The following is a 27,145-nucleotide window of genomic DNA, read 5'->3' as shown; positions in this document are numbered from 1 at the left end:
CATGGGAGTGTTGTAAGAATTATGCTTTGCATCATGCAGGGCACGTGGTAAGTACTCATAAGCAAGCTGCTACGTTTATCCAAGGACCTTAAAAAAAAAAAAACCTCCCCATATTCTTTACCCCAAGACCCTCCCCATCCTGCCTTTCCCACCTTAACCTCCTCACCAGCTAACAACCAGGGCCCGGTATGCCCTGGCCTCTCCACCTCTGCTCTCCTGTTGGGCAGTTCCTGCTACTTGGAATGTCCCCCTACCCTGTATCTGCCCATAGACTCCTTTCTCTTTCTTTCAGAACTTCTCTCAAGCACCGTGGCCCCCATGAAATTTTCCTATGGCCCCCCAACTACTCCCTTCCCTTAAATGCTTTGTCATATCCTTGTTATGTTTATGTCTGCAATCACTGTTGGCCTGACTGTGCTCCATGGAACGGTAACCTGGTAAGATGCTTTGTAGAAAAGGAGTTTAGGAAAAGGCTGAGTACTTTATGCTCATTTGTATAGTACCAACCCATGTTAGCAATTTTAAAGGCTCTGAGAAGTCCTGCAATAAATAAACCTGCTGAGCTTTATTTACTCCAGAACTCTCCAAACCTCTGACTGTACAACACATTCTTGGAATATCCCCAAGAGGGTCTCAGGCTTCGTGACCCTCTTGGGGTTACAGTATTGTAGATATCTTTATAAAAGTTTGATGCTATCTCCCCATTTTACAATTAAGGAAACCAAGGCTCAGAGGGCTTGGTAACTGGTCCCAGGTAAATCTGTGATCTGGCCCTCCATCACCTCCTGGATCAATTGGCAGGTCCTTTATGTGGGTGTCCTGGGCTAGGTGGTGAGGAAGGGCTGGGCGTGACAGCCAAGGACCTGCTCTCAATGAGCTTTTGGCCTTGTTGAGAGGATGAGATGGACACACGGAATAGAGAGATTATCTGCCGAATCATGTGTCCCTGAGGTTGCATGTAACTGGAGTTCCAGGGTCTGTATCCCTGCCCAAAAAAGGACACAAGAGTCAGATGTCCTCTAAGAACCCAGCACTGTCCCTGGCCTGGGACCCTGGAACTCAGCCCCACCTGACTCCCACTGTGATCCTCGTGGGTTCGAGTGGCCCTATTGCAGTTTACTCCTGCAAGGGTGCAGCTGAGGGAGGGGACGAGATGGCAGCGGGAAGAGAAGAGCCTCTGTTTACCTGTGCACATCCTTCTCCTTCCATTCTGGGGAAAAATGCTCTCTTTTAGATTCCTCTTTTATTATCTGAAATTCTCGGGGGAGCAATTACCTGACAGTGGGAATTATCTGCTGTCTTTATCCTAGTGCCTGACTGCCTGCCTGAGTTCCTTCTTAGAGTAATTGATTTTGGTAATTCAGAGCTTCTGAACATTGTCTTAGGAGAGGGTGCTGTGCAGAGGCAGGGGGATACCCACAAAGGCGTTTTTAAGGCATTGTTGGCTAGTGGCTCTGCTGGTGATGGTTGGTGGCAGGGGGTGGGGGGAATGGAACAGTGACTGTAGGTAATATGTTTTATAGCTTTGAATTTTTCCCCTCTTGTATTGAAGGTGTGGGGGTTGCACGGGATCTCTTCCGACTGTGGAACTAGGAGTTGAAAAGCAGGTTGTCAGGTCTGATGGACTTGGTTGCCCCTCGCCACAGGCAGGTCAGTCCTGGGCATTGGTCCCAGCCTGGCCCTCACCCTCTGGTCTCCCAGAGGACCAGGGAGGTGGTAGAAACTCCATGCACGGCTTTTAAGGAGAGCAACTGCTATGAATGGGCCTGACCTTTCTCCTGGGCACATCGAGGTGCTGGCTCTGTACCCTGCTGCCTGGGGCACTGCTGTCCCCTGGGAGGCGGAGGGCAGGCCAGGGCACCTGGCTTAATGGGCAAATGGAGAACGGCATGAAGGGTGGACCTCAATGTGGAGAGGCCTTATGTGACTGGAGAGGTTTATCTGCTCAGTGGATAAAAAGGGAGTGGGGGGAGGATTTCTTCCAGAAATGGCCCCAAGCTAATCGCCCCAATTTCAAGTGAGCAAATGCTTTGGATGTGGAGGAGGAGCTTGGACTAGAAGAGGAGGAAGTCAAGACCCCGGTGACTCGTGCCCACAGTGAGTTAATAATGGGACAAGGCCTCACACCGTGTCCTGACACCTGGTCCAGAACTCTCGTGGGCCTGACGGAGGGGGGGGCAGCTCATCAGATGCCAGTGGAGGAGAGGTGGGCACTCAGGTGGGAGGGGAGCTGGTTTCATCACAGCTCTTAGCTGGAGTCTTAGCACCATGACTCTTAGTGCCATGACTGGTTACTTGAGTCTGTGTCTAAACTGGGAAGCTCCCAAAGGACAGGGACCCTTTGTCATCTTGGGATCACTCCTCAGTGCCCAGCTCAGAGCTTACAAGGGGGTCAGTCAAGGCTCTTTTAGGTACAAGAGACTAAAGCCCCCCTCTAACTGGCCAAAGTTAAAGGGATTTTATGGGCTCACCTATCTAAAGAGCCCCAGTAGTCCCAAATGAATTAGTCGGGATGTGGTATCTGTCTGTCTGTCTGTTTGTCTTTTTCCTCCCAACTCCCTCCCCCACTTCTGAGAGCTGTTTTTCCACTGAGCTGGAAATAGGGAAAGGGGATCCCCAAGGGAAATTGGGACGTTGGTCCCAGAAGAAGGGAGAGCAAACACAGCCCAAAACAACAGAAGACCCATCATAAGCACATAACGAGCATGCCATGAATGGCTGTTAAATTCAATAGATTTTTGAAGAAACATTTTTTCCCCCAAGAGGAATTTAAATTGTAGGCACGATGTCCAGGTGGTATGCGCATAATTTATAAATTAAACAAAGCAAACCCTGTGCATCCAGAAGGATTCTGAAACCACATTTTGGCTCAGCAGAAAAGAGTGCCATAATTGATTACTGATATGTGTCCTTGCCTTGGTGGCAGGGTGGTGGGGCAGCACTGCTTGCATGCCATTTCTAGTCTGGTCCAAGTTTTGGTGTTATGGAAGTGCTTTCAGGGGTTGAAAACAATTTGGATGAACCTAAATGTGTGTAGTGTTGAGAGATTGCCCTAAACTTATAAGGAATATATGTGCTTAGAAGCCCCTTCTGACCAGATATGACACTGTCCTACAGAGGTGACAGATATATTATAATGTGAATGCACACAATGAAGGGTGCTTGGTGGAAGGTGTGGCTCCTGGCACTCTGGGGAGGTCTTCATGTCCTTTGACTGTGACAAGAATGAGCTGCCTGACTCCTGCCTGGTCTGATGGAGTCAATGCATATATATAGAGTGCCTACTGTGTGCCAGGCACTGTTTTAGTGCAGATTTAGTGCAGATTTTTCCACCAGACTCATAATGTCAAGCTTCTGAAAGTGAAGATGTTGGAAAAGGAGGCAGGTCTTAGGATTTTTTTCTTAGCAAGGTCTTGGTGATAATCGAAGACATCCTTACACTCAGGTGGAATATGGTATCATCCTGGTAGTGATTTCAGGAGCTCCTGTAAACCACCTCTGGTGCCTGAAATTCCACCATTAGAGACGGGTTCCTCAGAGTTAAACATTGTCCTCTCTAGCTTAGGTGTCAGGTACCAATGGGATACTGCATGGGGATCTCCTTCATCCCTCCTTGGATTGGAAGTTATTATTTGGTTTCTCTCCCATAACAAGGCCCTTCGAAGATAGGACCTCTATTTGGGCTAGCAGTGGAAATAGGAGTTAAACAGGGGACCGGGATACAGCCCTGGGTTGATGATGGAAGTCAGAGTTTGCACATTGTGCATCATTGTGTCTACCCCACCCTGAGTGCTAAACTTAGCAACAGTCAAAACTTGTAATCATCAGATCACTTGTAGCGGTCATTGTTTTCTAAGTTTGGATCCTAAAGGCCGAACAAAACTAAAGGTCCTTCCCAGCTCTGACCCCCTGCTACAGCCTTCTAGATCCTTCCGCTCAGATGGGTGGGCTCCTACTCCAGCCGTCTGGGCCAGCTGCTGGAGGAAGTTGTCGGAGCCCTGGCCAGACTCTCTGCCCTCCCACCCTTCCCAGCTGGAGGCACGGCTGTCTCCTTTCACCTGGTCACCTTCTGGCTCCTAGGAACCCCTTCCCCACTGAAAATGCCAGCCAATGACAGGTCAGCAAACGCTGACCATTTCCCTGCTCTCCACGTACTGGTTAAAGCTGTGTATAGGCTCTGGAGTCTGACTCTGGGTTCAGAGTCAGATTGAGACTAGGCTGGCCTAGCTGAGTAACTGAGTTACTCTTTGCTGACTTTCCCATCTGTAAAATGGGGTAACAGCACTAACCCCAGTGGGTTCTTGGAGGCATCAGTGAGTTGGCTTAGCTAATACATGTCAGGTCCCTAGTTCAAGACCTGGCATGTAAAAGGAGCTCAATACACGTGAACTTTGATATTAAAATATTATTGCTAGGGGCTGGGCCAGCCTCTCCAGGGTAAACACCGGTTCTCTAGCTGCCCTTCTCTTGCCTTCCCAGACACTGCCCCTCCCAGCCCCTCAAATGCTTCTCTGTTGAGGCTTCTCTGTGGGCGCCTCCTTACCCTCCGAGGGTTCTACCCTGGTACCCTCACCTTCTCATCTACCAGCTCTCACCTGGGAGCCCCACTCATGCCCAGGGTTTCAACGACCCCTGAACCTAGACTTCTCCCAATCCCAATTGTAAATCTCTTTCCCTGACCCTCTCTACAGAGTTCCAGATAGAGAGAAGTGATTTTTACTGGATGTTCTAAAGGTGCATCAACTGGTCCGACATGGAAGTCTTTTTCTTCTCATAAACAACCACTTCCTCCCCACCATCTACCCATCTGGTGATCAGATTCACAGAGCCAGCAGTGGGTGCAGGTCCCGTGCAGTCCAGCCCCCAGCCTAAACCACGAGAGCGTAGCTTTTTGTGTTTCTTACCTTCTTTCCGTACAATCTATACTATTTGAAGCTTGATTGATTGTAGCTCAGCCTGGAAGTCTCTGGGGTCTGCAAGCAAAGGGTCTTCCTGACTAGGAGGACTGCCTTTCAGGGGCAAAGTGGCTGCCTCCTGAAGTACAGGGCTGCAGGGGGGTCAGGATGAGGACCCCACAGTACCTGGCACAGGACCGAGCTCGACTCTTTGCAACTCACTCTCTGGAAGCTCCATGGGTTTTGTCAGATACACTGACTGCATGAGGGTCTATGTTCCCTAGTCTCTCTGTTGGGAGGTGGTACTTCTACTTCTCAAGGCTGGGGCTGCTGGGTGGATTGAGCAATGGTGTGGATGAAAGCAAAACAGAAGTGGACAAACTAATAATTAACAGATGTCAATTGTTAATAGCTGAAAAATACCATCACTGCCCAACCCCAAATCCCCAAGAGGGAGGAGACCAAATGGTCACTTGACCCTTTGGAAGAGATTATTTCGCAGCCAGGTGGGAGCAGGTTTGGCTGAGAGTGACAGGTACCATTGGGAATGTGGGGGGTGGGGGGTGGGGATAATGCCATTGCCAGGGCCGCTGGGCTTTGACTTACTTTGATTCCCGTCTAATGCTCATAGCCTGAGAATGCACGTGTGGGTGCCCAGGGGTGTGCATGTGGGTTGCCCAGGCGGGTGGGCTGAGGGCCCTACCCAGGTCCTAGTCTGAGCCTTGCACCATCCCTGTTAAGTGAGCGGCCAGTTCTTCTTGCCCCTGTTGTGCAGATGACATTGGCTTGACATGCTGAGGTCAGCTCCAGGTTGCCCAGCTGGTGTCCATGCTATGACACAGCTTGGCCAGTCCCTACCCTAGACCCAAGTGACACCCTCACTAGATTTAACACCCATGGTGGTGGTGCTGCATCAGTGGGGACTTTACTCAGGTCAGAAGGACTCTTGTTTTGGGGGGATGTGGAGCTCTAAGGGGAAGTTTTCATCTTTAGGGATTTAAGGGTTAAGGTTTTGAGTTTCCTTCACTTCCATGATCTGTTTGTCTCTTTCCTTTTCTTCCACATTTACACGTTCTCTCGGGAGAAATAACCAGTCTCCTCTCACCTGTCTTGGGGCATGCCCTGTTGGTTCTTTGTAGATTGCAGTTCCCAGCCCCCAGCCCCAAGGCTTGGAGATGCCTTGGGTTCACTCCAGATGCAGCCAGCCCTCTACCCACCCTGTGTACCTGTTGGCCCTGGCTCAGGTGTCACCTCCTCCCTGAAGCAGCTCTTCCAGCCAGAGTCTATGTCTGTGCACAGCCCCAGGGAGGCTGCCCTGAGGCAGGAGCTGGTGTTGTTCCTGGTGTTCCAGGACTGGGTCAGTGCCTGGTACACTGTAGGAATCAAAGGTTTGTGGAAAGGAGGAATGAAGTTGCCTGAGGAGCAGGCTAGGGGAGAGGTGGGGATAGAATAGACTATGACCAATCCAGGTACCACTTACTAGCTGGCCTTGGACAAGTCAGATCATATCTCTGAGCTCAGTTTACTCATCTGTAAAGTGGGAAGTTAAGAATACCTACTTTTCTGGGATTGCCAAGAAAGTTAAAAATAGGAGCCTATTTGAAGAATTTAGTATGGTGCCAGGCATGTAATAAGTCTCAGTAAGTATTCATTTCTGTACTTGGGGACTTTAGGGGTTTGGAGAAGAATATGCTGCTATAAACTGGCCTTCCTGGGTGGGGAATTCTGAGGCTAATTATTCCCTGCCTATCAAGGGCATGGATGAGAGGCCAAGGGAAGGAGGGGGCATTGTTTTGGCACTCAACCCCCTGGTGACATGTCTGTATCCTTTGCCTACCCTGGGCCTATCTGTTCCTATGTCAGGATAAGGACGAGCCCTTACAGACTGTGGCCCTTTCCCAGGTGTTCTCTCCCATGACCACCCAGCATCTGCACAGGATCCCTGGGAGCCAGGTACTGTTGTTATTATTTCCCCCATTTTGCAGTGGGGAAAGCAGAAGCTCAGAGAGGTGTAGTCACTTGCCCTGGGCCATACAGCCTGATAGCTTCAGATCCAATATGGATGCTTCCAAATTGTCTGGTCTTTGAGTCCATTTTTGTGCTGAGGTTTGGTTCAGTGCTGAATAGGTATTGGGGTTTAGGCTGATGGGATGGTAGGATCAGGAGGGTTTTTTGCCTTTTTTTTTTTTTTTTTTTTGTAATTACTCCTGCTCCAGATTCTGAATCCAGAACTCTGAGCTGTTGCTCCCTAAAGCCACCAGAAGCAGTGGTCTGGGCTGATTCTGGCTCACAACCCTATTTGATATGACCTGTTTGGGGTTTGTTAGTTTATTTTAAAATGTGAGTAAGTTGCCTACATTGACCAATCAGGAGATTTTTACATCAAAATCTGGTAGCTTCTCTTACAATCAGATCATCTTCCCATCCTGGGCCCGCATTCCAATAGGACAGAGGTAGGCCGCTAGGGTGTGTATGCTCCATTTAGTCTGGCCCAGGCTGCTTGTCTCATGTCTTTCTCTTCTTGGCTCATGCTGGCATGTGCATTTGTTATTCTTGAGCTGGGTGAGCTACGGAGCTGGGGCACATGTCCTCAGGGTGTGGGCCCTGGGAGCCACGCTGAGGAGCTCACTGTTAACAAGGGCAGGCGGAATTATAATTCAAGGCAAAATGATTGGCCCTGGAGAGATGTCTAGACAGTGCTTCGGGGCTTTTAGAAATGTTAATATATTCAGAAGGGCATCCATGGACTTGGTGCGTGTTTAATAAGCTCTTCTGCTGTGCTAGGCATGGCCAGCCCTGGAGGCCACAAAGAGAAATTTAGGACACAGACTGTCCTCAGAGAGCCTGCATTTTGGGGACCAAGGGCCTCTGAGATGGGATTGCGGGGAAGATATTTGAACTGGTAAAAATGAAGGTGTGAGGCCTTCTAGGCAGATGAAATGGCATGAACAAAGCTTCAGAAGAGGACCTCAACAGTACCACCCTGTTTGAACTTCAGGACAGTGGCTCCACCTTCCTGCTCCTCCCTAAGTGGGAGCTGGTCTAGGACTTGGGGCTTTCCCAAGAATGATGAAGACACAGGGAAATTCAACCTGGAGAAGCACTGCCTTTGGAGGACAAGCTTCTCTTGTATTTTTAATTTCTAAAGACTTTTAATCTGTTTTTTTTCCCCTAGACTTTGTGTTTTAGAGCAGTTTTAGGTTCATAGCAGTATTGAGCAGAATGTACAGAGTTCCCATATACACCCTGCTCCCCCGTACAGCCTTCCCCACCATCAGCATCTGTACCAGAATCTGTTTTTTTTAATATACAAAAATAGCACATTTCCATAATTTATTTATCTAAAGTAAAATCAAACATTAAATTCTGAACACTAAGCCTCTCCCCTTTCTTGCTTCCCACTCAACACATGCACGCATGCACACATACACACAGAAGCACGTACGAGAACTTGTTTCCACGCTGGACCTATCTGTCCAGGGGATCGTTGCCCATATCCTGAAATATCAGGCGCATTGTCACCTTGTGCTCAGTGCATGCACCATGTCAATACATGCATCTCTGCCGCACACTGCGGAGTGGCCACACAGGATTCCATTTTCAGGAGGAACCGTAATTTATTCAACTAAACCCCAGTGATGGACACAGATGTTGTTTACAGTATTTTTTGCTGCTGCAAAAAGAGACGTGTAAACATCCTTGTACATCTGTTCTTACACACTTGTGAGAGTTTATCTAAGGGATAGCGTGTAGAAGGAGAATATATGAATTTCAAATGGACATTTATGGATTGTAGCTTTTGATACACGTTGCTGACTTGTCTCTGCAAAGGTTGTGGCCGTTTACACTTCTGCTTAGAGTATGTGAGAGCTGGTGGGTCATGCGTGTCTCTGTATCAAGAACTGGGCTAGGGCTGGCGTAGAGTTTGGGCAGATCCCAGGAGCAGAACCCAGCCAGTGGGGGAGGCATTTGGAGGGTGTTCAATGCTGTCTTGCACTTTCCTACACACATAGATGTCTGCAGAATATATATGATTCTGTTTAAAAATTTTTAAAAAATCATTTATCATTCTGCAACTTGCTTCTTTTGTTCAGTAAGCTATTTTGGAAGCATTTTCCTACTTTGGGCATGGAACTCTACCTTGCCATTTCTATCTGTAGTATAAGGTTGATTTAGCTAGTCCCCCCCACAGGTGTCTGAGGCCCCTCCTGGTGTTTCAGGGAGCATCCTTGGTGGGCCTCACCAGGCTACTGTGCCAGCATCCCTCTGGAGGAAGCACATTTAGTAGGAAAGTAGTCTTTGCTGGAAATGACACTGCTGCCATGCACCAGAACAGAAGTTGTAGTTGTGCCTTGGCTTTGAACTTGGATCTGGCCCTTCTCTGGGCTCTTCTCAAGCTTCCTGTGGGTGCAGTGGATCTGCCAGCTTTGTTCCTCGAACTGGGTGGAGACGCTGGCTTGGGGCTCCTCCCAGCTAAGGGAGCTGTTGCAATATGATTGCTAGCCCCCTTAGCCATCCTGGGTGGTTGGAGCCGATGGGTCCCCCCATCCCAATGATCCTGAGGCAATACCCCCTGCCCTTGTGTGGATAGACCCTGTTTCTGGTGGAAGGTTGGCATGAGCATTGAGCCATGGCGTTGATCACTTGTTCATCTGCCAGCAAGATCTTTTTCCAGGCTTGAAAGAGCCCCTGTAGGGTGTGTGGGTCTGGCTGGGGGTGTGGTGGGGGTGGTGACAAGGTAGTGCTGGTGGCCATCCCTGACTGTTTCTGCACTTCCACTGCAGGGACCTGATTGACAATCCTGAGAAGGCTTCATGGAGGAGGTGGGACTGGATTTGAACCTTGAGAATTTTGGAGAGACATGAGGGAAGCATCTCAAGCAGAGAGAACAGACTGAGCAAAGGAATGGAGACCGGAGTGCTGGGGCGTGCATGGTGAATGGGACAGAGGCGGGAGAGAGAGCAGAGGGTGGAAGGGAATGGCAGCCCTGAAGGCAGGGCAGAGAAGCTTGAGCTCTGTGTTGCTGGCGCAGGGAGCCATGACAAGGTTTTCAGCAGGTCAGATTTTGGTTCAAAGACAGACCCTCCAGTTGTGGTGTAGAGGGACAATTGGAGAGGAGGGGCTGGAGCTGGGCAGCCAGTGACAAGACCAGGCAGGCATCTGACGGGGCATGTGGAGAGCTGAACTGAGCCCAGGCTGAGGGTTCTCATGGGGACAGATGGGGGAGTCATCCTAGTGGTGGAAAGCAGTGGAAGGTCCATGAGGCTCAGAGCCCAGGTACTGGGTTTGACTTCTGGCTCTGCTGGTAATTAGCTGCATGGCCTTGGGCACATGGATTGTGTGTCTAAGGTTCATTTGCTCACCTGAAACCCATGGTGGTAACAGCTCCTGCCTCACAGGGTTGTTGTGAGCGTGACATGAGATGATGCATGTACAGCTCAGCATAGTGCCTGCACAGAGTAAGCTGCGATTGTGTTACTGTTAACAAAACAGACCGGTCCTGGTGACCCATTGGACAGGAGGTGGATGCAGGGAGAAGGCAAGCTGAGGTTTCAGATCAGCACTGAGGCCTGGGCTACTGCAGCTGGCATCTGAGGACAGACCGGGTCTCCAGGTGCCGTCTTCCCCATTGTCCCAAAGGGCTGGGGCTGGGACACTTCCTCCCCTGTCCCTGTTTTCTCTACCCAGCTTTCCCTGAGCAAGGCCTCCTCTGATCCCTCATGTGTAGTCCCCCCAACAGGAAGGATCAAACAAAAGTTCTGTCTCATTCCAACATCTCTGGCAGTGTCTAACCCAGTTCTTCCCCCCAGGAGTTCCCAGGGTCAGGAAGGTGTGCTGAATGCGGGGCTCAGAGTGACACTAGGAGCTCCACTTTGGTTTCTGAGTCTCAGAGCAGGAAGCAACCAGAACAGCATCCCACCAAGCCCTGGGCAAGGCAGCCGTGAGGAAGGCAGGGTCTTTGACATGGGACTTTGAAGGAGCAGGTCCACCTGCTCAGGCTGGGGCTGAAACTTGGGGTCCTGGAATTCCCTATGCACCTTCTTACACTCACCCGAGACCCTTGAAGGGGGCTCCTGCACACCACTTGGCTTCCCTCCCTCCTGGGTCCAGGGGCTCCAGCTTCAGCTCTGCTGCGTGATTGTCTGCTCTGGGCAGTGAGAGGCTCCTGATGTCAGGGAATGAATATGCCGTGTTTTGTAGAGCATGTGGAAGCATATTTTGGGGGTTTAATCTTCTTAATAAATTGTTCTCAGATTGTGCACTATTAAACCCCTGGAAAATTCATGAGCACGCTGGGAATAGAGACTTCATCGGGAAGGACTGACATGAACAATACAATAAATGCAGCTTCTAAATTGGGTCAGGGAAGCCTCCGAGGCCCGAGAGAGGACATTCCCTGCCTAGCCCTCCCTGGGCCTATAAATTAATCATGCACACAAAGAGGGCCTTGTTCTCTCTTGTCAGAGCTGGGGGTTGTGTCTTTGCCCACTGACCCAACCCCCCCACCTCTGCTGCAAACAGAGTGGCTGGTGAGGCATTCAGCTTCTGTGCTTTGTTATTCCTGTCTCCAAAGCAAGGTACATTTCAGCAAGAGAGATGTAGGTTAGATAGAGGGAAGAACTTCCTGGCTGACCATGGGGTGGTGTGAAATCCTGGAATGGGCTGCTCAGGGAACTTGAGCAGAGTGCTTTCTTTAGGTCTTTAAGACCTGGAAGGTTCTGTCTCCCTTTGGGACTTCCTGGCCACTGCCCCATGACAGCATTGACCAGGACAGACATTGCCCCAGGGTCTGGCCTCAGGAACCAACTTGGAAAGCCCTCTTTCTGGACTATTTTGAGAGATTTATCACCCCTCTGGCCTAAGAGGCCCAGCTAATGGGACACAATGCCAGCATCCCCTAAACCTGAACCCTCACCATGGTCCATCTTATGTGGCATTTAGAAAAGGGAGGTCAAGTTAGGTCTCTGCTGTGGGTCCCAGGCTGCTGCAGAACCTCAGCAAGTTCCCTCACTTCCACAACACCCTCTGCCTGTTGGAATCCTATTCAAAGTCCTGGCCCAGATGCTGCCTCTTCTGTGAAGACTTCTTTGATTTTGCCCTGCCCTGCCAGGCAGAATTAGTTACTTCCTCCCTCATGCTCCCTCTTCTCTGGGCCCTTGTCCGAGAATCCCTTTGGGAGCCCATGTGTCTGACCAGAGTGTCAGCTCTCTGAGGACAGGGACTGTTTTGGAGCCCTCTTGGGCTCACATAGTATCCCACCCAGTACCGTGCCAGTCCTTGCATCAGTTTTCAAATGGCACCTCTTGGGAAGTGTCCCCCATGCACCCCAGTGTGGGAGCTGAGTGGCCTGGCTTCTCAGTGACAACTGTGGGAATCCTGAGCTCTTGAGACAGGAGCAGAGCCAGGACAGAAAGGGGAGGCATAGGAGGCAGAGGCACTAGCTGGCCACCACTGCCCTGCCTTTACTCTCTTGAATCTAACATCTCACAAGTCTTAGTATTTTTCTCTGAGTCTGCATGTCTTTGGAAGGGGGTAAAATGGTCCTTAAATGTACATAGGAGCCCCACCCTGAGCCCTGTGGCCCCAGGTGTCCCCTTATGCATGGAAACCAGCTCAATCCTAGCACAAGCCTGGGCAGGTGCAGCTTTGGTGAGCAAGTTTGAAAGGGGTGACGTGCAGGTCTGGGGCTGGGCGGACAGTGGGGGTGGAGTTCACTGTCACCACCAAAGAGACAGAAAGGAGGCCCTGGTGGGGGTGAGGAAGGGGGCGAACTTTCTCTGGAGAGCACTGCTGGGAGCTGTGACTGGGTAGCCCACCCAGACCCCAAGTGAAGGGGTGGGCCCTGGTGGTCCGGCCTCATGGGGCCCGCACTGAAAGGAAAGGACGGGGCGACAGAAGCAGGCAGCGGACATCCCCGTCGATCCTGGCTGGGCTGGGATGAAGCTGTGCCTCCACTGCTAGCCCTTACCCCATGCTCTCTGCTGGCTCGAGCCTCAGAGGCACCCCCAGCCCCCTTGGCCGGAACAGCCAACATCAAGCACTGGCTGAGCCCTGGGGCCCCAGCACGCATGCGCACATGTGTGGGCATGCACGTGGGGGGTGGCTAGAGAGGCAGGGCCTGGGCATGGAGCTGGCCGGCCATGGGCAGTAAATGCCCCGGGAGATCAGCAGGTGGGGAAAGAGAGCTGGGAGACCTGTGGGTCAAGCAGGCCCTTGGGCTATTCATTGCATGGCCCTAATTCAGTGCCTAAAAATAATCCCAGACTCAGTACAGCACTTCAGAACCTTCCGGGCTCTTTCAGACTCACAAACTCATTTCAAAATGTCTCCAGCAGGCTGTGCGTGAGGAAGTGAGTTCTGTCCTTGTTTTGCCACCAGGAAAGTCAGGTTCTGGAGCAAATGTGTGAAGGGCTTGCAGCTAGCAAGAACCAAGACTGGAGCCGTAGATTCAATGCTGCCTCCTTGGACCTACAGTGTGCCTGTCCCTGAGCAGGGCCCTCACAAAGTAAGGAAGGCAGGCACTGGCCTGGCTGCCGAGATGCCTGCAGGGGAGAGGTTAGGATGCAGAGGAGCAAACGCACCAAGGAGAGCAGCTCAGAGGGGGGATGGTGGTGGCAGGGTATCTGTGACAACTTCCTGTGGGGGGGCTTTGGGGCTAGGCCTTGGAAAAGGAAGGATGTCCAGAAGTAGAGAGGGTGGGGCTTGTGGCGGAGGCCTTCCAAACAAAGGGCAGGCACTTTGTGGGTGAAGACAAGATAGTGGGAAGCAGGTTTGGGCCCAGCCAGCTCGAAAAGCCTTGCAGATCCAGCCGCGAGCATCCCTGAAGGCCTATTGGGCACTCTGCACAGGAGGGTCACTTGCATTTGATAAACCCTGCTGTGGAAGACCCTTCCAAAGACAGTGCTGGGCTCAGAGGTCTTTTGGGGGCAAACTAGGGCTGCATCAGCCCCCTGGCTGCACCCAGAGGTTACCCTCCCCTCCAGCCCTGTCCCTCTCCGTCCTCTTTCTCCTGGCCAGACCTTCTGTTCCTATCTGCTTTTATTATCCTTTTAGAATAAGATGGCAAAGTGACTGAGAAGAGGAATACAATCAAAGGAAGAGAGGTGGTTGCCACGGAAACTATAAAGTGGAAGCAGAAACTTTGCAGGAGGAGCAGGAAGGGGGAGTTAGGGTGGTGGGGGGCGGGACAGGGGGACCTGTCCCAGGCTAGCCTGGAATGCCCCTGTGCCCAGCAAACCCTCCCCTTGGTGGGCAGCACTGGGACCTGTGTTCCCAGGAGCAGGATCACCTTCTGCTTTCTCCCAGGCCTAGGCAGGAGGTGCCTGGCACCAGAGTGAGGTAAGCAGCTGTGGTCTGATGAGGAGCTCATGTCTGCCCAGATCCCTGCAGTTCTGAGTCGTCAGTCACCTGTCCAACCGGAGCATCTCAGGGGTTCCCTGCAGGTCTTTGCACGATGTCTTGTTTCCACTGTTCTAACACGCAGAAATGACGCAGCCCAGAACTGGACAGCTTACGAGGCAGCTTCCCCCACATGTTGCCTCATTCAAGTCACGTGATAGTCCTGGGAGGGATTGCTATTCTACAGAGGGAGGAGTAAGAGCCCAGAGAGGTGAGGGGACCAAGGTCACATAGCTGAGAACCCCCCAGGGGTGGGATTACAACCTTCTGAGCTGTCAGACCCTAAAGCCCTGAGTTCTCTTCATGAAGCCAGGAGCTCCTGGTAGCTTCCAGACCCTTCTCATTCCTCACTCCAGTGAGATTGCCCCCAGGGAGCCACCATTTATTTCCTATATGACCCTAGAGAACTTGCTTTTCTCTGAGGCTTGATTTCCCCACCTGTAAAATGGGCATAAAAGTACTTTCAGCCTCCAAACGTTGCTGTGAGGATGCAGTGAGACAATTCAAGTCAAGCACTGGATGCAGTCAGTGCCTGGCACAGAGGATACCTTCAAAATCTCTGCTGGCTGCGTCTGAACCCGGCAAGCACCTGTGGGGTAAGCGGGGCTGGGAGGCACCTCCCTGTATTTCAGAGAAGCAGCTTCATCTGTGAAACAGGCCTAATGAATTTCTGCCTTGCCCGGGGAGTTGGAAAGGTAGATTATGATCTTGGCTGTGGAGCCTCACTCCTGCCCTAAAACCAGCCACTAGGGCCCCAGTGGGCACCAGGACATCTCAGTCTACGTCCTCCACCGGAAGGAGAGAGGGGAGAGGAGTTGGGCCCCTGCCCAGTTAGCCCCTGAGTGTGAGGCTTAGACCTGCTCAAGGTTTGGGTCTGAAATGAGCCCTTGAAATCCCACGGGGCTTGGTGGGCATGCTCCCGAGTTGGAGCCAAGCCTTAGATTTCTCCCAGGAGAGGCCCAGCAAGCCAAATGTATTACTAAATGGCAGAAAGGCAGTGCGCTGCATGTGAAAGATAATGGGGGGAATTTATTTGATGGGCTATAAATCACAGAATGAGACGCCGAAACCAGCAGGGAGGGAAACGAGTAAGTCCCAAGCAGTGACTTGGTTTGGGGTGGGGGTGGAGGGCAGCAGGCCCATATTGCTGTGAGCCTGGGAGCTTCACGATGCACAGACGCCCAGAGGTCTGGAGCTCTAACGTGCATGTGCACGGACAGTGCTTTCCTGGATACGCAACTGTGACACTTGTCCTCCTTCTAATTGACAGCTGCCCCGTGACAGTGCTGGGCTGGGCACTGGGGGCATGGCCCTGACCCTCAGGGAGAGCACCGTGCCAGGAGAGACAAGTGAGATGAATCATCAAAAAATATATGCCATTGCACAATGCGATGGGTTCCCTGCGGGAGGGCCGTGGGGAGGAGGCAGTGAGTTTGGAGAGAAAAGGGGGTGGATTCTCTGGAAAGGAAGAGTGAGTGGGAGTCAGCTAGGTGGCTCAAGAGAGCCGTGGCAGGAGAGGTGAGCCAGGAAGAGTGTCCGAGGGCCAGCAGAGCCAGGGTGGCTGGGACAGAGGGCTGTGTTTTGGAGAATAGACTCAGAAGGCAGGAGAGGGTTTGGGAGAAAGGGAGGGGCTGGGAGGTGGCCCCAGCCACTGTGATGCCCTGGCCCCTGACGATGTCAGTGAAGATGGAGAGAGATGGACAGACTCAAGCTGAAGTTTAGACCTTGGAAGAATCCATTCCACAGAGAAGGCTCAGAGTCTAGGAAGCCTGCCCGGCATCCTGTGTCCTAGGAGGTGGCAGTAATGGGAACAAAGATGTGAAGCAGAGAGGTGGTGGGGGCTGGGTGAGGGGCAGGTTTTGGGAGGGCAGTGTGGCTGGGGAAGGGGCAGGTGTGGGGAGTCTGGCAACATCCCTGGGCTACTACCGTGGGCTAGGACCAGGAGCCAAGTCCCCAGCCTTGTTGCTACAGATTCCTTTTCACAAATAGCTGTCTTCTTGGCCTTTGCAGATTAGTTACCTGGGAACAGGTGAGGTTTGTGGCAGCACGGGGTTGATGTTAGGAGCCAGGCTGCATGGGCTTGGATCCTGTCTCTGCCATGAACCAACTCTGGTGCCTGTAAAACAGGGAAAGTGATCGTGTCCACCGCTTAAGGTTGTTACAAGAACTCACAGAATTAATACTGCCTGCAGAGGGTAAGCAGTGTACTGGGGCTAAGTGTGCACTGTGTGACCCTGGGCAGCTTTCCTCTTTGGGCCTTGGTTTCTCCTGGTGGGTCTCTCCAGACCCTTCAGGTGAAGATTCTCTATCTCCCTTGTGCCAGTGGTGTCCAGCTCCTGAGAGTGGCCAGAGCTCATTGCCAAGCTGGCAGTGTTGCCTCAGATGGAACTGTGTCCCTTAGCCCTGTAAGTGGACACCATGCCTATCAGAGCTGTAAGGGGATATTTTAATCAGCCCAGGACCTGGTGAGGTCAGAGGGCACAGGGACCAGGACAAAGGGTGCCAGTCAGGGCTGCTGCCTGGCCCGAGCTGACCCACTGGGCCCCAGAATCCAGGTCACATGCGGGGAGCCCAGGAAAGGGAGCAGAAGCTGGGGGCTTTACTGTGGTCAGGTAGTGTGTGAACTGATTGTTTGCCATTCTGGGCCACAGTTTGCCATCTGTTTGGCGAGGCTTATAATCTCTGCCTGTGTGCACACACGGGTGCTGAGAAAGAGGAACAGGCTGAACTTTGGAAAGGCAGATTCGTGTCTCTGTTGGGGGCTGTGGTCCAGAAGCCTCCATACAGAGACTAAGAAGGGGCAACAGGTGGGCCAGTGGGGCTCAATGTGGCCCACGGACTCTCTGCTTCAGAATCACCTGTGGGCCCACGTCCTACTGGTTAGAAATGCGGATTCCTGGGCTCTTTCCCAGACTGGCTAAACCAGACTCTCCTGAATGGGACTGAGCATCTGCATTTTAACATGCACCTCAGGGGACGAATGTCTGAAAGCCCAAGAACTGAGGTTCTGGGCCATCCCATCCCCTTCTTTGCAATAGGGGAAAAGGGGCCCAGAGGGCATGGGGGAGGCTTGCACAAGGCACTCAGCAGACTTGGACCCTGTGCTGTGCCTCCTAGGCATCCTTCCTGGGCACAACCCCAGGAGACCTGCGAGTCCTGGACTAGGCATCCCCGTGGTGGTGCCTGTGGCAGGAAGGACTTTGTCCTAGGTCTCTATAGCCCAGCAGGGGGCAGCACCAGCCAACACCTACTGATGGCCCTGGCTGCTGCAGTCCTGGCCTGGCAGGGGGTGCCTGGCAAGAGCCCACCACTGGGGAGGAGAGGTATGGGCCCGAGTGGGGAGGCAGGTTGGTGCATGCACTGGAGACTGTGTAACGGGGCGAGTGTGAGAGAGTGGGCACCAGGAGGGCACAAGAAACTCAAGGTTAGAGAAAGCAGGTCTAGAAGATTCTGAAACCACCTTACTCCTTCCTGGGGCAGAGGCTACAGGGGAAAAGGAGAGGCCTCTGTAACCTGGGCTGCCTCCCCTAGGCTCTCAGTGGGACTAGGACCAATTCAGGGCCCTTTCCCATGTACTCTGAGTTTTCAAATATGGGTCACCCAGAGGTCAGTCCCCTACTCTCCAACTGGCTCCTCCTTACCTTGCTTGTGGCAGCTTCATCTGCTGCTGAAACTGAGAGAGGACCCGGGGGTGCATGAATGACCCTGGGCAAGTCCTGAGCTCTCTGAGCTTCTGGTTCAAGGATGCGCTGACCACTAGATCTCTCAAGGCCTTCTTCAATTCCTAGTTGTGGGAAGGCAGCTTCACTTTCTGATTTTCTGAGGGCAAGGGCTGGTTTGGTAGTGAGCTCTCTGTCACCGAAGGTATGCCAGATGAGGCTGGGTGAATTTTGCTTTCTCTTAGGTCTTTGTCTATGGTCCTGGACCATCCCCACTTCCTACCCCATCTGTCTGTGTTAATTCCTAATCACCAGGAGAGCTCCTCCTGGGGGGATGGGTGAATCCCTAGCCATGGGGGATGCTGATTTCCAGAATGACTTTGAACTTGTTTTCCTTGGCCCCAAATATTCATCCACTTCCTGTTCAAGCAGGTGGAGAAATTACAGAGCCCCAGCCCTTCCTCCTCCTCTTGGTAGAATTTCCAGACAAAATGCTGTTCCCAGGGTGGGAACAGGGCTGACATTCTCACTCTCAAGGGGAGGCAATGGGTGAGGATGGCAGCAGCTACATTTAATTTCTACCTACATGGCCTTAGGATGCCAGCTTTGGGCCAGGTGGGATCCCCAGGAAAAGCCAGTAACCGTGAGAACCATGGCTTCAGCAATGCTTGCCCTCTAATAACTGCTGTGGCTCCCACTTATGTTCCGGACTGGGCACAGGGGCTCTGAGTGTCAGTGCTCAAGGGTCCTGAAAGACCACCCAGGCCAACCCCAGTTTATAGGAGGGAAAGCTTGAGCTATGAATGGCAGGAGACTTGTTCAAAGGCACACAGCAAGGCAAAGGCCTTTATTCATCCATTCATTGATTTGCTGAATACAAAATCTATGCCAGCTCCTGCACAGAGTCAGGATTTGCACCCTGGCCTCCTGACTATCCCCAGGCTGCCGCTCAAAAGTAAACTCTCCAGCATGCTGTCCATGTGTCAGTTGTCCCTGGTCCCACAGCTGTCCTTCCTGAAAAAAGAATGGGGGCTTTCAGCCCCCTGACTTCATTCTTCGCATTCATCAAACATTTATTGAGCGTTGTTCTATGCACTGGGCATATGGCTGTCATCAGGGCCCTCGCCCTCATTTGAGTTTGGGGGAAGACAATTAGTGAACATCCGAATACACAGATAAGATAGTTTCAGGAAGCAATAAGTTGAAGAAATGAGAACAGGGCAATGGGATATCGTGTGGGGATTGGGGCAAAGGCACTTGAGGTAAGGTGGCAGGGAAGGTCTCTGAGGGCGTGATATTTGAGCTGAGGTCTGGACAACAGGAAGGAGCTGACCATCTGAAGATGTAGGGTTAGTGTGGATGCGGTAGAAGTCACAGCAAATGCAAACATGGTCCCGAGGTGGGACTGCATCTGGCACGTTTGGAGATTGAAAAGGTATTCAGCTGAGTCTAGAACTCTCTTAGCCAGTAGCTCCTCAAGAAAGCTGCTAGAAATCTCTTTGAAGAATATGGATTCCTTGGCCCTACCTGCCAAGATTTGGATTCAGGGATGTTGGGAGTAGGGCCCTGGAATCTGTTTCTGAATGCTCCCAATGTAGTTCATGGGCATCCAGCCCACCCCCCACCTGCAGGCCTGTGTTATGGAGCCAGCCCCTCCTTTCATAGTTGCAGAATGAGCACCAGAGAGGGGCTGTGACCTATTCACACTTGCATAGCCACATGGTGGCTGATGTAAGCATCAAGCCCAGATCTCCTGCCAGGTTCCTGTTCTTACCCCTTCTCTCCCCTTTTGGAGGGGCTGCCTCGGCCTCATCCCCACTTGGATCTATCTCCCCATCCCTTCTCCCTGATCTCACCCTCATACACCTCGTACAGCCTGCTCCCCAGTTCTGCCCTCATCCCCCACTCCAGCCTCACAGTGTACACATTGTCTCCCATGTAAGCTTTGTTGGTTTTGAGCGCTGGGCCTTTGCTCATGCTTTCTCCCCCTGCAAGAATATTCTCTTCTGCTCTCTAGCCAGTTAACTCCTACTCAGTCTTCTAGCTCAATGAAAATAACTCCGCCTCCAGGCAGTCTTCCAGGACTTTTCCCTCCTCCAAATTCTCTCAGTGCTGACTCCAGACCAGATGAGCTTGGCTACTTTTTTCAAATGCTGCCACCATCTCTCTCAGTCAGTCTCACTGAGAGCCTGCCTGCTCTGTGTCTGTAACTGTGTTGACCAGCTCTGGGCTGTCCTCTCAAGGAACCCACAAATTAGCGAGAAAAGAAATAGCCAGCTGCCAAAACAAATAAATAAGTAGAAATAGCAAGGAGGGGCAGATGCTGGCCAGTTTATACACAAGGCTTTGATCCCCTATGCTATTTGACTCTCCTACAACTTCACCAAGTATAGGATTGTTATGTCCATGTTACACTGGAGGAAATGGAGGCACAGAGAGGTGAAGGCACTGATCTGGGATCACACAGCTAAGAAGTGCTGGCTGCTCACTCCAAATCCCATGCTCTGTCAGCTCCCTGCCTAGATGGGGACTTCCTAGGGGTTGGCTACTAGGCCGGTTCATCTGTCCTCCTCAGTGGGCTCTGCAGGGATTGAGCAAGGCCCCTCCTCTCTGGAACCCAAGCCATTGCCAGCTACAAAATGGTTCACAGATGACTAGGGCAGGCCTGCCTGGAAAGGGAGGGGGCTCTCTGACCTCACACCGGGACCATATGCCACCCCCTCTGGTCACCCGGTGGGTGCAGAGCTGTCTGGGCCCATCACTGGAGGGGGAAGAAGAAGCTCAGAGACCTTAAGCCTCAGCCCCAGGCCTGGGCCAGGGAAAAGGGAGGGCCCAGGGCCCACCTGGAGTTTGGCAGCATTTCTGGGTGAGGGCAGAGAGAGGAAGTACACAGAGAGTGTCACTCCAGGCCTGGCCATCTGGGCTGAAATGCTGGCTGCTGGGTGGGGGTGAGGAAGGAGGGGCCAGGGCTAGGGCCTGAAAATTGGATCCCAGCCTTCCCTGGGCCACAGGACTGAGCCCTGAGCTCAGTCAGCAGCCTGTAGTGGAAGCCCAGGGTGCCCGTGGACAGAAGGCATCAGGCATTCTGGGAGTGATGGTCCACACCATAGAAGGGGACAGGTGGTTTTGGCAGCTGTATTTAGGTCCCAAGGTAGAGCCCCAACCTCACACCCACCCCCATGTGTGACCTTGGGTGAGTCACTCCCTCCCCTGGCCTCAACTTCCCCATCTTTGGGGAGTGATACTACCCCACCCTGACTGCTTCAAGCTGGGGTGGGAGGGGCAATCAGACTCTCAATGATTGGGGAATCGATGCCGGATCCCAGCTCGCCATGAATCAGGCAGGGTTCTCTGGGCAAGCAGCTGAACTTCAGGTCCTCAGCTTCCTTGGTTCCATCACTTACAAGATTCCTTCTACCTCTGACATTCCAGGCTGTAGACATGCACGAGGTAGATATGTATGTACTCTTCTCTGGACTTCTGGGGGGCAGGGAGGGACATGTAGCTGGTGGTTTTGAGACTGGGGAAATTTCTAGATCCTGATGGTATCTCAGGGAGGTGGGTTGGGCAGAGTGGTCTCATCTCCATTTAACACATGGAAACCTGAGGCCCCTGCCTCCGTGACTGGTCTTCCTCCCCTGTTAGAGCCCTGGTCTCTCCTGAGGGCTCCATCCTCAGCCCAGCTTTGGGCGACTTGATTTAAAAAGCACTCACACTCCCCGAGGCTCTGTCTGTGTGTGTTCAAACATCCACGCTTGACTGATCCCTCAGTTCTGCTGGCATTGAGAGGGGCAGACTCATGCAAGCCCAGGGTCATCTCGGCTCTGAATGGGCCATTTTTTGCAAAGGATGTTTATTAAATCTGTCGGTGGCTTTTGGGAGGAAGTCCTGGGGGTAGTGGGGCAGTGGATGCCTGGATGGCTTGAGTGTGACCTCACAGGCCATGTCTGTACCTTCCGCCCCATGGGGTGAGCCTGGCTCCAGCCTCCCCCATCTCCCCAGTGATGATCCCGCTCCTGGTCCAGCCTCATTCCCGGATGAACAGTGGATACAGGAAGCCGTCATTGCCTACCAGCCAGTCCACCTCCTAGGGCAGAGACTGTGACCTTAACCATCAATGCCCTGGCACCCCTACCCATGTCCCTGCCCAGGGCTCAGAGACTGAAAGGTTGAAGCTGGCCTGTAGGCGGATGTGTACAGGCCTGCCTGGCTGGAGACTTCCCCTGGTCACCACCACCCACTCTTGTCCCGACAGGAAACCTGACAGGTCTGAGCCCTCCAGACACCCATTGTGTGGGGCCTGGTGTGGGCTCCAATGTTTCCCCTGTCAGGACTCCTGACCCCCATCCCCTCTAGCCTCCTGTGTCTCTTGACAAAGATGACTTTTAAGGAAAGTTCTAGACTGTTGCTCCTCCCCCATTTCTGCATTAAGTCCTGCTCAACCTTATGACCCTTACTCTTACTCCTGGGTTCAAATTCTAGCTCCTAGTGCAAGCCCTGTTACCTTAGGGAACTTACCTACCCTCTCTCTGCCTCCAATATTTTGTATAAAACACAACCATCTGCCGCCGAGGGTTGTTGTGAAACTAAATGAGATACTCTGGGTTCAATGCTGGGGACAGGATCTGACACACAGCACATTTTAAATGCAGTCCAGCTACCATTATTAGTATTAAATCTGAACCCCGCCCTCCTACAAGCCTTTCAGGGTCCAACTTGTAACTCTCCTCGGTTAGGATGCCTTGGATCTCTGTGCTCCCCTCCCCACGCGAGCATCCTTCCTCCCTGGGTGGGGCTGGAAGATGAAAATGGTGTCATGGCTGTTGTTTCTCTCCCGTACAAAGTGGTCCCTCGATGAAGGCCAGGTCCTTGTGCTTTGTGCCCAGCTGAAGAAATGGGTGATCTGTCCTAATGCTGGAGGAAAGCTGTGCTTTACAGGCAATTTAAGGCTTTTCAAAGGTAATTTTGGCAATATGCTCTTTTTCCCTCCTTCAGTGACTTCAAACCTAACACCTGGTCAGACTCAAGCCTGCACTGGGCTGGCTTCCCTCCCGGCAGCTGGGGCCCCTCCCGACCTAGCCCTGGCCTGGCCCATGGTGTACTGGACTTTCACCTGGCTCTAATGCCACCCCCACCTCCTTCCCCGCAGAATGTTATAAGTCTCAGGACACCTGGGTGCTGGTAGCTTTCTGCCCAGAGGGAAATTCTTTGGATCTGTCCCTCCTTGGTCTTCCCAAGTGGCTTCCTGCTGTCCCCATTATTCAAACTGACTAGTGGCGTGTAGGAGGTATAAGGAAGAGGGTCCCTCCTTGGGTTCAGGGTAGACTGTTTTAAGGAGGCGATGTTTGCACTGGGTCCTGAAGGGTAAGCGGGAGTTCACCAGGTGGGTGTAGACGGAAGAGCTTGGTGGCAGTGGTCCAACCAGCAGGGCAAAGGCCAGAGGTGGGAAAGAGCATTTGGAGGAAAGATCGCGGGGAGGGTGGTGGTGGTGGTGCTGGAATGGATGGGGGTGCAGTGGGAGGTGACTGCTTTGTGATCCAGCTTGTGAGTTTGCCTTTGAAGGCTTTTGACGGGAGGGTGAGGGTGGTGGTGGGGTTGGGTCAGATATGATTTAGCCTGGCACTTACTAAACATGCATATTTCCAGGCCTCATCCAGACCCACTGAATCAAGCTTCTTGAGGGAAACCCAGCAATGTGGCTGTTTAATGAGCTGGGGTGATGTGGAGGCTGCAGACTTGACCCCTAACCAAAGAAGCACAAGGGGAGGTGGGAGCTGGGCCTATTTAGGAGCTCCTCTGGAGGTGGGTCGGAGGTGGGATTGGTGAGAGAACAAGACCAGACTTTGAGCCCTGTAAGTGCTGCGGCTCACACATGAGCAGGGCCTGGGAAGCCTATTCTGCCTGAGGCAATCACGGAGGGCTTGGGGCAGGGTGGGGAGGGGCAGTTGCCACCGGAAGCAGTGGTAGTGGTGGTGCACGGAGGGTGCGATGTCAGGTGCCCCTCCCCCAGCCTATGCTGTCTCTGGAAGGTGGACTGCTCCTGTTCAGAGGGAGGAGGCCACAGGGGCAGCGGGTTGGGGGCGGCAGTTAGCTCCACAGCTCGATTGATTCCAGATGCTCTGCTGGGGCTTGCAGGGAGCAGCCTTTGTCTGCCAGCCTACCCCAGGGGTCCCAGGCCAGGATGAAGGGCAGGGAGCCTGGGCTCCTTCTTTCAGCTCCTGCCCTGTCCCCTTCCTACTCAGTACCTGACCTGGTACCTACTTGGTACCCACCCGAGGCCTGTGCAGATGCTCAGCTTGGGTGGTTGCCAGTGCCCCCTCTCATCACAAGTCCAGGAATTCAAAAGCTTCTTCCACTTTACTAGCTGGCCCTCCTCCCTTCACAAGGCAGATAGATTGGGGGTCCAAAGCTTCTCCTTGTAGGCAGGGAAACTGAGGCACAGAAGACTCAAGAAGTGGAAGCGGAGAGACCATGTGAGACCTTTAGAGCCTGATTGTGTTTGCAGATGTGTTTCCAGCTACTCCCTGTCCCTTCCACATACGTATCTAAGACTGTCTATTGGGGGCCCAGGCCAAGACCACTTGCCCCCATCAGAATGTGTTGGCGGTGAGCCTCCCAGCCCCTCAAGGGGGGACTAGAACCTGGCCAATCAGGGGATTCCTGCTCTGGGAAGCAAATGGGCCAACCGAACTCCAAGCCCTGGAGGCGAGTTTGTTGCCCCCACCCTGAGCGGGACTTGGGGAGTTCCCCACTCCCTAAAACTGGTGGGCCTGGCTATTATTTGGAAGTTATTCATTCCAGGAAGTGCTAAGGTGTGGATAGGTGGCTCTCAGGGTCCCACCTGTGTGGGGAGGCTCCCATCTGTGTTCTGGTGGCTTGGTCAGAGGAGGTTGCATGCTGAGAAGGCCCCTGGCCGGCCTGGGGACTGTGATTGGGGGTGAGCTCTTCCCAGGGGTCTCTTTTTAAAGAGACTCCTGAGCTGTGTCTGCTGCTTAAAAAGAGATAACCCAAAGGAGGCTAACGGTGTCCTCTTGGGCACTCTGGTTTTCGATTTTCCTGTGGGATTGGCCAGTATTCTGAGAAGAGGGACCAGGGGAGTTGATGGCTTCGGACTCCCCAGATTGTGTTTGGAGGAGCAACCCCCTCCCCATTGGTCCTGGGAAGGCGCCTGGCTTCCAGCTGTGATCGAGGCTGCTCCTGACCTGGGGGCCTTCCCGGCTGGTGGAGGAACCTAGGGAGGGGGCTTCCCCTGTGAGGTGTAAAACCCGGCCTGGATTACTGCCTAGATGGCCCCGCCCCCTCCAGGGCCCCACCTTTTCACCTCTTCTAGGGGAGGACACCCAGACTGCCTCAGGCACCTACTGTGACTGACCCCCCCCCAACATACCCTTAAGTCTGCATGTTGAGAGCCCCAGGCTAAGATCACTTACCATGTGACTGAGGCAAGTCAGATCTCCCTGTCAGGGCCTCAGTTTCCCTTTCTGTTCTTGAGGGGATGGAGCTCAGGCAGGTGGTTGTCTTAATAATTTAAAAGATAATGCTGCTGTGGGGATAAGGTGGGTAGAGAGAGAGATCACTGAGGGCCAGGACAGTCAGGGAAGGCTAGAGGAGTTGGGCCCTCTAAAGGATGGACTTCAGCCAGTGGAGAAAAGTAGGCAGGAGGGCAGTCCCTGCTGGGAGGAGATCAAAGGGAAGTGAGAAGTCAGGGGAGCAGTGGAGGTGAGGCTGGTTTGGTTGGGGCCATTATTGGAGTTCCTAATAGTGGGGAAGGATTTTTGGACATAGTGCTGTTGTGCTGTGGGGAGCCATGGAAGCTTCTTGAGCTGGGGAGTGAGTGAGTTGGAGAAAGCTTTTCAGCCAACGCAGTAGGAGAAACTGACACCTTCCCTTCTTCCAGCCTCAGTTTCCTGCCCCTATGGTAGGGTAGGGATTGTTCTGCTCAGCCCTCAGACCTGCCAAAGCTGCTGTCAGTGTCCAGTGGGAGGAAGACCTCACAGCGACAGTGGTGTTTTATTTGGGGAAGGGTCCTGATCAAAAGGTGCTCAATATTTGGATTTGGCAAAGCCGGCTGGGTGCACAGGTGTTCCTTACGTTCTCTCTAATTTCTGTGTGCTTGAAATATATACTCTAATTTTAATTATATAAAAATAATATGTGTATCAGACGAGACACTCTTTAAGATGTAAAGAATAGGCAAGTATCCTGCGTGAAAGGGGAGTATTCCACCCCGACAGGCCCGGGGCCTGCAGAGCCGCGGTTTGTGGGGCCTTCATCAGCCCAGTGTGTTTAGGTGGAAACGGGCTTGGGGCGCCAGTCTCATTGGGAGCTCAACAGCAGGTGACCATTCCCGGAGCAGGGTGCCCGCCTGGCCGCCTTGCGTGCGCCCTGCCCTGGGCTGGGGAGCGCGCACACACAGGTGTGCACCGTCTACACCCGCCTGCGAGATGGGGTGTCCCGTGCGCCCGGAGGTCGTCCGTGGAACTCAGGCCGGGGGTTGGGGACCGAGACCCTCTCGGGGACCCTCCTGGGGTCCCGGGGGCACTCCGGGCCGCCTCGCCCCGCCGACTCCAGGCCGGGATTTCTCCCGCACTGACTTTCCGGGCCGGTGCCAGCCCGGCCTCCTGGTCCCCAGCCCCCGCCGCGGGGCCGGCTGCTCGGGGAGGGGGAGGGGACGGGGAGGAGGAGTTTGAGCGACTTTGTGGGGCAGCCTTGGCCTCGGCGGCGGCGGCCGCACCGGCGAGCGCGGGAGGACGCGGGGACGCCCGCCGGGCGGTCCGGAGCGGCCGATGGGGCCCGTGTGAGCGCGCCCAGGCCCGGCCCGGTGCCCGGCGGGCGGCAGCATGTCCGCGGGCGGCAGCGCCAGGAAGAGCACCGGGAGGTCCTCCTACTACTACCGGCTGCTCAGGCGGCCCCGGCTGCAGAGACAGAGGAGCCGCTCCCGCAGCCGGACCCGGCCGGCCAGGGGTAGGCGCCGCCCCGACCCCTGACCCCTTGGCCTTCCCTAGCGCCACTTCAGCACCTGATGCCCCGAGGTGCCGGGGACCCAGGATCCTCCTTCCAGCTGTGTGCCGGGGCCCCTCATCCGCCCAGTGCCGGGTCCGCCTGACCCCCTTCCCCCAGCTCTCCCTCATCCTCCTCTCTCGGGGAAGCCGAGGCCCGAGCACTTGCCCTTATGCTGCGAGCAGGGCGAGT

At 53.4% G+C, this 27,145-nt stretch overlaps 1 protein-coding gene across 6 annotated transcripts in view; it reads left to right on the top strand.

Moving 5' to 3' along the window:
• DAB2IP (DAB2 interacting protein) overlaps positions 1 to 27,145 on the top strand; it is a 188,667-nt gene that overhangs the window by 36,946 nt on the left and 124,576 nt on the right. The window contains exon 1 of one of the 6 annotated variants that reach the window (XM_063081867.1): positions 26,794 to 26,917. The exons of the other annotated variants lie outside the window; for them this stretch is intronic. Coding sequence (XP_062937937.1) covers positions 26,794 to 26,917 — 124 coding nt within the window. Of the gene's footprint in view, positions 1 to 26,793; positions 26,918 to 27,145 lie in introns of those variants that run through there. 6 annotated transcript variants of the gene reach the window in all.

This window comes from Cynocephalus volans, chromosome 17 (assembly GCF_027409185.1).
Source record: "Cynocephalus volans isolate mCynVol1 chromosome 17, mCynVol1.pri, whole genome shotgun sequence".
Taxonomy (NCBI): Eukaryota; Metazoa; Chordata; class Mammalia; order Dermoptera; family Cynocephalidae; genus Cynocephalus; species Cynocephalus volans.
This window is presented reverse-complemented; position numbering and strand designations above follow the sequence as displayed.